The sequence below is a fragment of the Protopterus annectens genome, chromosome 4.part1 (genome assembly GCF_019279795.1).
Source record: "Protopterus annectens isolate FY-2018-M chromosome 4.part1, PAN1.0, whole genome shotgun sequence".
In the NCBI taxonomy this organism is placed as follows: Eukaryota; Metazoa; Chordata; order Ceratodontiformes; family Protopteridae; genus Protopterus; species Protopterus annectens.
Window position 1 is genome coordinate 306640008 of NC_056734.1, and position 14682 is coordinate 306654689.

Here is a 14682-nt window from a genome sequence, read left to right on the forward strand (position 1 = left end):
CCTTGTCCCCCCATTATTTTAGACTTTGCCCAGATGTCTTGCACTGAGGTTGAGAGGTATGACACACACACACACACACACACACACACACACACACACACACACACACACACACACACACACATATATATATACACATATATATATATATATATATATATATATATATATATATATATATATATATATATATATATATATATATATATATACATACACACACACACACACACACACACACACACACACACACACACACACACACACACACACACACACATAGATAGATAAATAGATACACACAATTATATAATCAGCAGCCAACTAGTCAACATATGGAACAATTTTCAATCACACATTAACCACAGCATGTTGATTATGCTGTGTGTTGACCTGTATATCCTTTACAACATAACATAACAAAAAGCAAGCATAACAGGTTTCACAGCTTGTGTTTGGGCACCAACACTACAAGGTAATCTAAATCTAAAACATATCTAAATCTGAAATACAACATCCTACCCCTACCAAACAACTCACATCATAAAGTGTGCATTAAGTAACAGCATTTAAATGAATGACAGCAGAGCAAAGTCAAGGGATGAAAATATATTACAAGAAGAAAGATGATTTCAACAATATCACTTAATCAAATCTTCTGCAGTACACAAGCCAGTTACTAGAATGAAAAAAAATGTTCTTCTTTACCATTATTATTTATGTCTTCGATGTACATTTGAAAATAAAAATGCACACACCCTTACAGTTCTAGAGCAAATATACATTTATATTGGGGTGCACCAAATCTTCCAACATGGCGACTTCACCGCATACCACACTGCATACGTTGAAAGAGTTCATTATCAAATGACAGTGACAATCGAAACACAGACTGACTAAAGCAAGAGTCAACTAACTGAACTGCAATCATAAACACATATACACTTCCCATTTGGATTAAAATAGGAAAATACATAAATCACCAAAATATCTATTGGTACATAACAATTTGTCAGCTGAGAAAGCCAGTTTATTTAATGATTTTGACTCACTGACTCACTCTCTAATAGTGGGTCATATGGTTTCAGGTGCCTAGGCAGTGAGACATTTCCTTGTGGTGCATTTGACTGGGGACACGTGGCTAAAGTGACAGCTGCAGAGAAATATGGCTGTTTGCAAATTCCTATGTATTGTATGTATGTATGTATGTACAATGTATTGACAAAGTAATGTGTATCACAATTCAGGTGGTGTAAGATATATGATGAAGAAAAAAGCAACTATTTAAGATAGATGATATAAGTGAATAAAACAGTGTGCATGAATGTTCGGTGGTTTGTGTACTTGTATTAAGGGAGGAAGGAAAGTTTATTTTGGTCTTGCTTTTGGTCTGTGATATGGTGACCTCATTGTTGGGAATATTTAGTTAGGGAAAGATGACAAGCACAATCCAGTAAAAGACTTAATATGTGTGTTTTCATTTTGCTGTTACTTTGGTAAACTTGAGGTTTGTTTTTATGTCAACTTGTTTTCCTTTTACTGGTTTAAGGAGTACTACTTCTGCTAATACTTTTTGTTTGGGGGTGGGTTAACTATAAAATTTAATTGTGAAATATTATAGAAAACTATACTCCATGTTGGATGATCAGAAAAATTGCCCTCACTAGAGTATCCACTTGAAACAGTACTAGAACTGACATTGCAGATTATAAAATGTTCTGACTGGATAATAAACTGGTGAAATATCTACTGATTAAGCATGCAGGAAAACAAAACCAGGAGTTTTCTGACTGCTCACTCCCATTTTCCTTCTGTTGCTTCACACCTGAAATGTTATAACCAGATAACTATCATCATGCATCTCCTGGTGTTTCTTGATTTACACTGAATAATTGTTTTGTAATATAATGTCATATAGTAGCATTGATTAAAGTTGCTGGGTCATTTAGGTTTATAGGTTCATAGGTAGGTACTAGGCTATTGGCCCTAGGGCCTATATAAGCCTAGCCAAATGGTACCTTGGCTTTTGCCACCCAAGAACATTATTTTCCTGTGCCCCTGTCGAGCAGAGCCACAGAAGTGATCCCCCAGGTGAATTTCCTTTCTCCCATCCAATCATCAAGATTTTTCTTGAAGAGTGCTAATGAGGAGCTTTGTTTGATATAGATAGGTAGTTTGTTCCAGAGTATGGCAAGTCTCAGGGACAGAAATCTATCCCTCCAGCATGTTCTATTTATTGTGGTGACAAAGTTTAGGTCCCTAGAGCTTGTAGCTCGGAGAGATTGGGATTTCTTTATGTGGAGCATGTCCAACAGCTCTGAGTTTGACATAGCTTTGTATGTTAGGCAGAGATAGCCTCTGAGTAGGCGATATGTGACAGAGTAAAGCTGGAGTTTTTTGAGACAGTCTGCGTAGGGCATCTGTTTGAGGCCAGTAATCCTCTTTGTGAGGGATTTCTGTGGCCTTTCCAATTGCTGTAGCTGTCTTGAGAGGTATATACCAAAAGGGGCATTGTACTCTACAATGGGTCTAATGAATGATGAGTAGAGGGGAACAATGACCTCTTTTTTCCTGGATGAGAAACCTTTTGTGATGAGGTGTGCCATGTAGAAGGATTTCCTGACTACTGTGGCGATGTGATTATCAAAGGAGAGACTACTGTCCACCTTTGTCCCAAGGTCTCTTATCACACTTTCAGTGTTAAGGAGACTACCACCTATGTGGTAGTTCATGGGTATAGAGTTTTTACCAAAAGGGATGACAATGCACTTTTTGGCATTGAGCTTGAGGCCATGGCATTGACACCAGGCATCTGTCTCAGTGATGCCCTTTTGTAGGATGTCCACATCATTAGGAGTTTTGATTATGGCTCCTAGTTTGCAGTCATCTGTGAACTTTGTTAGCCAAAGACCTTCTGTGTTAGCCTGTACATCAGGGAAGTAGATAGCAAACAGGAGAGCACCTAGGACTGAGCACTGTGGTACTCCACTTGTCACTGGTCTGAAGTTGGATTTAGAGTCTGCTACTTTCACAGTGTGGGTTCTGTCAGTGATGCAGTTGGCAACCCATCTTGTGACATAGGGATTTATACCTAGTTTAGTCACTTTGTCTATAATTCCAGAGCAGGGGATGGTGTCAAAAGCCTTGGCGAGATCTAGATAGGCTATGTAAACCACCTTACCTTCATGTACCTCTTTGGTGGCCACTTTAAAGAAGTCTATCAGGTTTAGGAGACATGATCTGCCTTTTACAAACTTGAACTGGGTAGGGTCCAGAGTTTTCCAAGTTTTCTCAACAAAACCGCAACATGTTCAAATTCAAGTGCATCTGTTGCAGTTGCAACAATTTCTTACAAAGAAAATGATGGAAAAATGCTAGGAAATATTTATTACATGCAAAATGAAGGTTTTCATTACATATTTCCTTCTTCATAGGTTCATAGATTCATAGATTCATAGGTAGGTACTAGGCTATCGGCCCTGGGGCCTATACAAGCCCAGCCAAAAAGGTACCCTGGCTTTTGCCACCCAAGAAAATTATTTTCCTGTGCCACTGTCTAGCAGAGCCACATAGGTGATCCTGGGGTGAATTTCCTATTTCCCATCCAATCATCAAGATTTTTCTTGAAGAGTGCTAATGAGGAGCTTTGTTTGATATAGATAGGTAGTTTATTCCAGAGTATGGGAAGTCTCTGGGACAGGAATCTATCCCTATGGCATGTTCTGTTTATTGTGGTGACAAGGTTTAGGTCCCTAGAGCGTGTAGCTTGGAGGGATTGGGATTTCTTTAAGTGGAGCATGTCCAACAGCTCTGGGTTTGACATGGCTTTGTATGTTAGGCAGAGATCACCACTGAATAGGCGATATGCGACGGAGTAAAGCTGGAGTTTTTTGAGACGGTCTGCGTAGGGCATCTGTTTGAGGCCGGTAATCCTCTTTGTGAGGTATTTCTGTGGCCTTTCCAGTTGTTGTAGATGTCTTGTGAGATGCATACCAAAAGGGGCATTGTACTCTATAATGGGTCTAATGAGTGATGAGTAGAAGGGAACAATGACCTCTTTTTTTTCTGGCCGAGAAACCTTTTGTGATGAGGTGTGCCACATGGAAAAATTTCCTGACTACTGTGGCGATGTGATTATCAAAGGAGAGACTACTGTCCACCTGTGTCCCAAGGTCTCTTATCACACTTTCAGTGTTAAGTATACTACTGCCTATGTTGTAGTTCATGGGTAAAGAGTTTTTAACAAAGGGGATTACAATGCACTTTTTGGCATTGAGCTTGAGGCCATGGCTTTGACACCAGGCATCTGTCTCAGTGAGGCCCTTTTGTAGGATGTCCACATCGTTAGGAGTTTCGATTATGGCTCCTAGTTTGCAGTCATCTGCGAACTTCATTAGCGAAAGAACTTCTGTGTTAGCTTGTACTTCAGAGAAATATAAGCCAAACAGGAGAGGACCCAAGACTGAACCCTGTGGTACTTCACTTATCATTGGTCTGAGGTCGGATTTGGAGGCTGCTACTTTCACAGTGTGGGTTCTGTCAGTGAGCCAGTTGGCAACCCATCTTGTGACATAGGGATTTATACCTAGTTTAGTGAGTTTATCTCTAATTCCAGAGTGGGGGATGGTGTCAAAAGCCTTGGCAAGATCTAGATAGGCTGTGTGAACCACCTTACCCTTGGCTACGGCTTTGGTGACTGCTTGAAAGAAGTCTATCAGGTTTAGGAGACATGATCTGCCTTTTACAAACCTGAACTGGGTGGGGTCCAGAGTTTGGGGATTACCAATGTCTTTGTTTATAAGTTCCATGATGATATGTTCCATGGTCTTGCAGACCAGGCTTGTCAGGCTAATGGGGTGGTAGTTCCCGGGGTCCGTGGTGGCTCCCCCCTTGTGGAGTGGGATAACCGTTGCTGTGCGCCATTCAGCAGGCACAAAGCCTGAGGTGAGGCTATGATTGAACATGGTACTTAGGTGGGGTGCCAGTTCGTTCTGTAGTTCATGTATAATGCAGCCTGGGATGTTGTCTAGTCCCATGGATGCTGTGTTCTTGGCTTTGGAGAGTGTGGTTTTTACCTGTGCAGCCGTGATTATAGGAACTTTGTATTCTTCCAGTACAGAGATGGGCTCTTTAGAGGGTGAGAAAGTTAGCACTGAACCTATCTGCCAGGATGTTGGCAATATCTGTTGGGTCTGTATATTTAGTGCCATTGTGCTGTAACTCAGAGCAGATCTGAGTGTTGCCATTGAGATTCTTGACATAGCTATAGAATGCTTTGTGGTTGTCTTTAGAATCAGTGGCAATTTTGTTTTCATAACTAGCTTTGGAGGATTTTATCAGAGATCGCAGCTTCTTACTGAGGCTGACCAGGGAACTCCTCCACTCATGGGATTTTACTCTCTTTTGCAACAGTTTCATCCTTCTGTTGTACAGTTTGTTTATGGCAGGGGACCACCAGATTGGCTTCCTTTTTTTGGAATATAGCGTCTTGGTTCTGTTTGGGATAGCATGATCCATGCACTCATGTAAGTGCTTATAAAGTGCAATTGTGTAGGATTCAGTAGTTGTAACTGTATTGTCCATCTGCATGGGTGTCATGAAGTTCACCACTTCTGTCTTAAGAAGCATGAAGTTGGCTTCTGAGAATTTTTTTACCATGGTTTCCTTAATGGGTGGTGGGGGCAGGATATGGATATCTAGGGTAATTAGCTTATGGTAGGATCGGACCAATGAGGCGTTGACTTCAGTTGTGGAACACTGGTCACTCATGTTGGTAATGACTAGATCTAGGATATTGTTGCCCCTGGTGGGGGTGTGGATAAGTTGATCCAGGGCATTGGAGTTTAGGAATTCCAGAAAGCGTTGAGCAAAGGAGTTGGTACATGAGTAGTTTTCCCAGTTAATGGTGGGGTAGTTGAAATCGCCCATTATTAGGGTGTTTGGTTGAACCCTAATATTTTCCAGTACATCAGGAAAAGAGGAGTGGGAATCCTGGGGCATGGTGGGTGATCTGTAGGAAGCTCCAATTTGGATTGCAGTTTTGCCCAATGTTAGTTGCACTTGGTTAACCTCGGCTGCATTATGCTGAGCAACTAGCCTGGAGGTGTGGATATCCTTAATGAATATGGACACACCTCCACCTTTGGTGTTCCGGTCCAGGTTATATGGCGGAAAAGTGTGGTATGAGTTATAGCCTGGTAGTGCAGCGGTGGTCTCTGGAGCCTTGAACCAGATCTCAGTCACTGCACAGATATCGATGTTCTCCATTTTAAGGAGTGCCTCGGGTGAGTGCATTTTGAGATTCTGATCATATCCATATATACATTTGAACAACTTATAGAACCTTAGTGATTCAGTACATACATATTTTAAAATTAGCTAAATTAATACATTTAACATAGTTTATAATAAAAATCTTACTAAATCTTGTAAAATATTATATATAGCATTGTTCATATATAATGCACTAGCTTTAAAGCTGTAACTTTAAACTTATGTTTCACTGAAAAAAAATACTCATTTAGACCGTAAGAGTCATAGGCATCTAACATAACCTACTTCATTGTTACAATTGTCTCTTATCTTGTTTTATTTATTATTATTTAGAGATTATATGGGTACAGGATATCTCCCAAGATGTTTTCACAACAGCAAAGACAAAATATGTAATTTTTTATGCTTTTATTACCTGGCACATTTTACATATTGTCTCTTCAGGAGTGACTCAGGTGCAGTGTCTGATTAAGTGACATGCTCAAAGTCACTCAGTAAGTAAAATGTAGGGTTAAGGCACAAGGAATCGAAGCCAGTACCCTTTTGTCTACATGAATCAGCTCTTTACCATCTCAGTGCCTTAATCCTTTGTTCTAACTGATATTTAACAATAACAATTATCTAGAGCTAAGGTTTACACTGTCAGCTGGCTAGCCGAGCCACATCATGTAATACTTCACGATAGGTAGGGAAATAGCAATTTATTCAAAATTATAAATATGAAACATTATTATTGGTAATAACATTGAGATACATGCAAATGGTAATTAGCACATTTACATAACTGTTGTGGTAATTAGCATATTTACATAACTGTTGTGTATCAGAAGAATGATGCCACTGAATGTGACAAGATAATTAGTGCCAAAGTCTCCCCTGAAATGGACACTAGCCTAGTGGGACAAACCCTGGGCAACAGAAGGATAACTAAAAATAAACAGTTGATCCTGCACACAAAGGGAAGACATCGCAAAACATACTGAATATATTTATTTTGGGCTGTGGTATTATTATTGATAGTCTGTTTTGAATTCTGGTGCATGACTTAAACAAGATTCAAAAATCAGTCAGACAATGAAATATAAACCAATATAAGTAAGTAAGGAGGAAATAACATTAAAAGATGGGGCAGTTTTTAAGTGGTCAAAGCTTGCAGTCAGGCATACAGTGTTGCTTAAGAGAAGTACTGAAGTCATGGGGAGATGACCACTGTCCAATGAGAAATGTTTTATACTATCTTCCCAGGTGTTCTTTATGTGAGGACATTGGGCCAGTAGCTTGCAGTTACACCTGCCAAAGTGCAGGAAGACAGTGCTTGAATGAATAAAAAGAAAAAGGAGTTCAGGAAGTGGCAAAAGAGAAAATGAGGTAACGGGTATGAGGAACTAAACAAAAATATATAGATATATATAAAGACCATGAGGAAAAGGCCATTATACAACGACCCCCTCCCCCCCATTAACATTCACAAAACGTGCACGCTGATTGGTCAGCGTGCACATTGTAAATCAAAGTTATAGTAATGGAAAAAGGTCTAGTCGCCCAGACTTTTTCCATTACTATAACTCTTTTTTTTTTTTTACAGCAATAGAGAATGCAAGATCTTGCTTTCTCCGTTGCTTTTTTTAAAACTGTTCGCTATGTTAAACCCATTTAACATAGCGAAACAGTTTGTAAAAAGCAACAGAGATCTTTCTTTCTCCTTGCTTTTGCCCACAGCTCTGATGTACTGCGTAGGCATATGCATGCGCAGTACATCAGAACTGCCGCAGAATACCAGACAGCTGTGGAAGGGCAGCAAGGAGGCATTATACAATGCCATTATTTAAGAAAATTAATTATTTTTTTTCTTTAATAATGTCATTGTATAATAGCAATAACCCACTTCTGGGTGTGGGTAATGCTGGATTTACCCATGGTTGTCTTTGTTTGGTCACGAGGGCTTCGCCCTCGTGACCAAACCACACCAACCATGGATAAATCCAGCATTACCCACACCCAGGCGTGGGTTATTGCTATAATAACCAAGTATACTAGAAGTGGTGAATATAATAACAGAAACAAAACAACTACAATTGAGATCTGTAGAAAAGGGTAGGAACAAACTACATAGGAAAAAAAAGGGAATTGTCAGATGAATGAGGTTTAAGAGAAGGCAGGACTTAATTGAGCTCTGTACTGCTTGACTGAAAATGATTGTGTAGATTATAAGTGATGTATAATGCTTGTAACTGGGAGTGCTTCAGTATGGTTTGTTATCTAAAATGCTTAAAACTAGGGTTGTGTTGTTGTGGTTTGTTTTCATTAATATAAATGTATGATTTCCTATGTTGTGATGGCTTAATTAAAATGTTTCTTGTCAAAAAAAGGTCGGGAATTGAATAATGTATGTAATGTTGCTTAGGCTATGATATATAGCAATACAGGTGAAGTATAATATTTGTAAATGTGAACTTGTTAATACAGTTTGATTACTTTTATATAAATATAAATTTGCTTATATGTTCATAGGTTCATAGGTTCATACTAGGCTATCTGCCCTAGGGCATTTATAAGCCTAGCCAGAGTGTGTTTGGCTTTCGCCACCCATTTTAAATTAATTTTGCTATGCCCTTTTTCGAGGTTAGTATACTGTGCCTCTGTCTAACAGTGACACAGAAGTGATACCAGGAGTAAGCCTACGATCCCCCATCCACTCATCAAGATTCCTCTTGAAGAGAGTCAATGAGGGACTCTGCCTAACCTGGACTGGGATTTTATTCCAGAGTGAAGGGAGCCTCTGGGTTATGAATCTGTCCCTCCAGCATGTCCTATTTATTTCAGTGCTGAGGTTCAAGTCTCTCGAGTGCATAGCTTGATGGGATTTGGATTTTCTGAGATGCAGCATGTCCATTAATTCCGGGTTGGACATGGTTTTATACGTCAGGCACAGATCGCCTTTGAGCAGGTGGTATGCCATTGAGTAGAGCTGGAGTTTCTTTAACCGGGCAGCATATGACATCTGTTTGAGCCCTTTGATCCTCTTGGTGAGGTACTTTTGGGGTCTTTCCAGTTGCTGCAGGTGTCTGGTAAGGTACATCCCAAAAAGGGCATTGTACTCAATTATGGGTCTGATGAGGGATGAGTAAAGAGGCACGATGACCCCCCCTGATCTAGATGTGAATCCCTTCATGATTAGGTGGGCTATATAAAATGTTTTTCTAACCACTTTGGCCATGTGGTTGTCAAATGAGAGATTGCTATCAACTTGGGTCCCCAGGTCCCTAATTACTTCTTCTGTACTTAATGGATTACCACCTATGTGGTAATTTGTGGGCAGTTTGTTTTTGCCAAAAGGGATGACTATACACTTTTTGGTGTTTAGCTTGAGGCCATGGCTCTGGCACCAGTTGTCTGTTTCTATGAGGCCCTTTTGGAGGATGCTTGTGTCGGCTGTAACAGCAGATACTGAATGAAGTCTAGCTGTAGCAGGAGAGACTGAATGAGACTAGCTGCAAAAGTAGGTACTGAAAGAGACCAGCTGTAACAGCAGGTACTGAATGAAGGTTAGCTGTAGCAGGAGATACTGAATGAAGGCTAGCTGTAACAGCAGGTACCTAATGAGACTAGCTGTAACAGCAGGTACTAAATGAGACTAGCTGTAACAGCAGAAACTGAATAAAGTCTAGCTGTAACAGCAGGTACAACATGAGACTAGCTGTAACAGCAAGTATTCAGTGAGACTAGCTGTAACAGCAGGTACGTAATGAGACTAGCTGTGACAGCAGGTACGTAATGAGACTAGCTGTGACAGCAGGTACTGAATGAGATTAGCTGTAACAGCAGAAACTGAATAAAGTCTAGCTGTAACAGCAGAAACTGAATAAAGTCTAGCTGTAACAGCAGAAACTGAATAAAGTCTAGCTGTAACAGCAAGTATTCAATGAGACTAGCTATAACAGCAAGTATTCAATGAGACTAGCTGTAACAGCAGGTATGTAATGAGACTAGCTGTAACATCAGGTATTCATTGAGATTAGCTGTAACAGCAGGTACGTAATGAGACTAGCTGTGACAGCAGGTACTGAATGAGACTTGCTGTAACAGCAGGTACTGAGTGAAGGATAGCTGTAGCAGGAGATACTAAATGAAGGCTAGCTGTAATAACAGGTATTCAATGAGACTAGCTTTAACAGCAGGTACGTAATGAGACTAGCTGTGACAGCAGGTACTGAATGAGACTAGCTGTAACAGCAGATACTGAATGAAGTCTAGCTGTAGCAGGAGATACTGAATGAGACTTGCTGCAACAGTAGGTACTGAAAGAGACCAGCTGTAACAGCAGGTACCGAATGAAGGCTAGCTGTAGCAGGAAATACTGAATGAAGGTTAGCTGTAACAGCAGGTACGTAATGAGACTAGCTGTAACAGCAGGTACTGAATGAGACTAGCTGTAACAGCAGAAACTGAATAAAGTCTAGCTGTAACAGCAGGTACAACATGAGACTAGCTGTAACAGCAAGTATTCAGTGAGACTAGCTGTAACAGCAGGTACAAAATGAGACTAGCTGTAACAGCAGGTACGTAATGAGACTAGCTGTGACAGCAGGTACTGAATGAGACTAGCTGTAACAGCAGAAACTGAATAAAGTCTAGCTGTAACAGCAGATACTGAATGAAGTCTAGTTGTAACAGCAGGTACGTAATGAGACTAGCTGTGACAGCAGGTACTGAATGAGACTAGCTGTAACAGCAGATACTGAATGAAGTCTAGCTGTAACAGCAGGCACAAAATGAGACTAGCTATAACAGCAGGTATTGAATGAGACTAACAGCAGGTATTGAATGAGACTAGCTGTAACATCAGGTACTGAATGAAGGATAGCTGTAGCAGGAGATATTAAATGAAGGCTAGCTGTAACAACATGTATTCAATGAGACTAGCTTTAACAGCAGGAACGTAATGAGACTAGCTGTGACAGCAGGTACGTAATGAGACTAGCTGTGACAGCAGGTACGTAATGAGACTAGCTGTGACAGCAGGTACGTAATGAGACTAGCTGTGACAGCAGGTATTGAATGAGAGTAGCTGTAACTGCAGGTACTGAATGAGACTAGCTGTAACTGCAGGTACTGAATGAAGGCTCGCTGTAACAGCATGTATTGAATGAGACTATTTGTAACAGCAGGTACTGAATGAAGGATAGCTGTAGCAGGAGATACTAAATGAAGGCTAGCTGTAACAACAGGTATTCAATGATACTAGCTTTAACAGCAGGTACGTAATGAGACTAGCTGTGACAGCAGGTACTGAACGAGACTAACTGTAACAGCAGATACTGAATGAAGTCTAGCTTTAACACCAGGTACAAAATGAGACTAACTGTAACAACAGATATTGAATGAGACTAGCTGTAACAGCAAGTACTGAATGAGACTAGCTGTAACAGCAGGTACTAAATGAAATTAGCTGTAACTGCAGGTACTGAATGAACGGTAGATGTAGCAGGAGATACTAAATAAAGACTAGCTGTTACAACAAGTACTAAATGAGACTAGCTGTAACAGAAGGTATTGAATGAAGGCCAGGTGTAGCAGGAAATACCGAATGATAATTTTCTCACCATTCTTTATAGCACAAATCAGGGGAGGGCATAATATTGGAAAAGATATAGTACATAAACAGAGCACTGACTATACACAAAGACAAAGAAAAAAGCAGGGAGATATGCCAAGGAACTGGATTCTTAAGAAGGATAAAGCATAAGAATCAGATACATTGCACATTCATCAGGAATAAAATTGTTATGCCAAACAATCCCCTAACAAAAGTTTCAGGAAATTATTATGCAATTCAAAAGAGCATGGGGATTAAAAGGCAGTTGCCACATAACTGTCTTTCAAGATAAAATCTAGTGAGTAATATGCCTGTTACCCTAATAGAAGGGGTAAAAAATTGCATGAATATTATTCTGAGGGAAAGGTTGGCTTTGTTTGTAGAAGACAGTAATTTGCAGAGCAGTGAGCAGTGTGCTACATGTATTATTAAGCAGAAGAATTGTTTGGAAAAACATGATTCAGTTTTATTGTGTGGGTTGCAGGACAGCTAGAAAGAGGAGTATTGTTAGACATGGTCATCCTGGATCTCAGTGATTTTTTTTGTCAGTCCTGCACTGATGCTTGCAAGTAAAATTGGAGGGAGTTGGAGTTTTGATAAAGACCAAAGAACTTGATTGTTGCTTGGCCGATTGCTATGGTATGCAAGAATCTGTAGAAAGACATAATACAAAGAATAAGAAAATGACTTGGGGGCAATTCCTGATTCCAGCATACGTTGGAGTGATTGCTTCAGCCATACCAGAGAGAAAAGAAAAAAGATATTAGCCAAATCACTGATGAAATAATGTTACATGCAGCTGTACAGTGTGAATGAGAGTCGAAGGAAGGACATGGGAAGACTGACCCAGTGGACTGAAAAATGTTAGTTTGAGGTTAGCACAGATGCAAAGTACAGCATACAGGCCGTGAAATGCTTAATATAAGGTAATAACTAGGAAGGGTGAAACTCATGACAACAACAAAGCTGAATTGTGATCTGCTAGTGCTAATCTCACACCTGGACTGAGCTACCAGGAGCTGGGTGAGAAGGCAATGATAGATGCCAAAAGTATGATGAGGTATATCCTAAGAGAATGCTAGACTATGGAATGAGTGGTATTGATTCAGCTCCACAGGGTCCTGGTATGGTAACACAATCAATTCTGTGTGAAGTTCTGGAGAACTAACAAGGAGAGTGAGTAATCTAGGGGAAAGGCAGAAGATGTATACATGGGATTAAAGACAAAGAGTATTACTAAACCTAGTGGAGATGGGAGGGCATGATATGCGTATATAGGATCATGACATGAAGATGTAAAGCAATTGTCTTAAACATGAGAGGCAGATGGTGAAGGAGGAGACACAGTCAGCAGATTAGAGAAGCAGCAGATGTATGACTATATAAACAAGTGTTGTGCACTGATGTAACTGAATGCCAGAATGTGTGGTGCAGACATCATCCGCAAGAGCATTTGAAATGTCATTACACAGACGAGGAAGAAGAGGTGGAGAGACTAAAGGGCATGAAGGAAGGTGGAATGTAGAGTGCTCTTAATGGACAGACTAAACAGGTTTACTTTTGTTCTTCTTAATAATGTATAAAGCAATGTAATTTACAGATGATAAATGCTTATACGTAAAACTGCTTTAGGTTAATGAGCCACAAAAAGCATGGTTCACATTCTCATGTTCAGGTAAATAATCCCCCAATTTTAAGTGCTGATATGCTTTCCTTTTATCTGCAGCAGACCTTGGTTGTTCATCAGGGAGTACAACAATGTGCTGCACAGGTTCTTCAATATCATGTAGACCCAGAGGATCCAACTGCTACTGTGATTCTGCCTGCACACGTTATGGGGATTGTTGCTATGATTATGAGTCTACCTGTATTAAAGGTAAGTGTACATAATGTCTTATATGTTCAACCTTCTACTAATGTCACATGTTTGTACTCCACAATAAGTACTTTTTCTAAACATGATAATCAGAATGGGGTGCCACTGTGATTAATTGCCATTCTTTGTTTCATTCATTGGTTGAAACATGCATTTCAAAAGTGAAAAATGTTTACAATCTGTAAGACCACTGAATTATTGCTCTAAACTTGTTCAGGAACAGCTACAGAAGCGAGGAATGGCAGTAACATTGAATTGTGTTTTGTAGCATGTGAGGGTATCACAATCAAGATCAACAAATTGTTGATGAAATTATGTAAAATCAGAAGATGAATATTACAATTAAGACCATCTAAAATAACTGAAATTGTCATTTTAAGGTCTAGTCATTTCCCTCACAAAGACTAGATACATGGATAGCCATTGTGTCCATTTATTGACAAAACAACAATATGTAAATTCATCAGCTTATATTGTTTAAATAAATTATATCCAACACCATCAGCAAACTGTCTTTTTTCCAGAATTTGCCAGTTGGCATCCAACTACCCACCCACCCATTCTGACCAGTTCCTCTCAAATAATGGGTGCTGTGCACATTTCCTACTTGGCTCTTCCATGACTTATAATTATACCTGCCCAGTTTGTCCACTCCTTGGAAGAGTACAAAAACTTCTTGCAGCTCAGAAACACATGGATGATAGCAGGGGAGACAAGGCTGGGATGTCACTTGCCCAGCAGCATGCAGCATGCTGTCCCTCTTTTTCTGACCAATGAATACTAGCCGACGATATTTTTCTTTTCTTTTTTATGTTACCGATGGTGTACCACAAGGATCAGACCTTCAGTCCAACACTCCAGGTTTATGGTTATCTAAGTTTGCAAATGACTGTAAATGGAGTGTTGTTATTTGATCTATGACTGACTCATAATTGCT

General features: G+C 39.9%; 1 protein-coding gene across 8 annotated transcripts in view; it reads left to right on the top strand.

Moving 5' to 3' along the window:
• The window catches only part of LOC122800839 (uncharacterized threonine-rich GPI-anchored glycoprotein PJ4664.02-like), a 662067-nt gene that overhangs the window by 80369 nt on the left and 567016 nt on the right, over window positions 1-14682 (top strand). For all 8 annotated transcript variants that reach the window (XM_044070146.1, XM_044070147.1, XM_044070150.1 and 5 more), the window contains exon 2: window positions 13596-13745. In XM_044070146.1, coding sequence (XP_043926081.1) covers window positions 13596-13745 — 150 coding nt within the window. The remainder of the gene's footprint in view (window positions 1-13595; window positions 13746-14682) is intronic.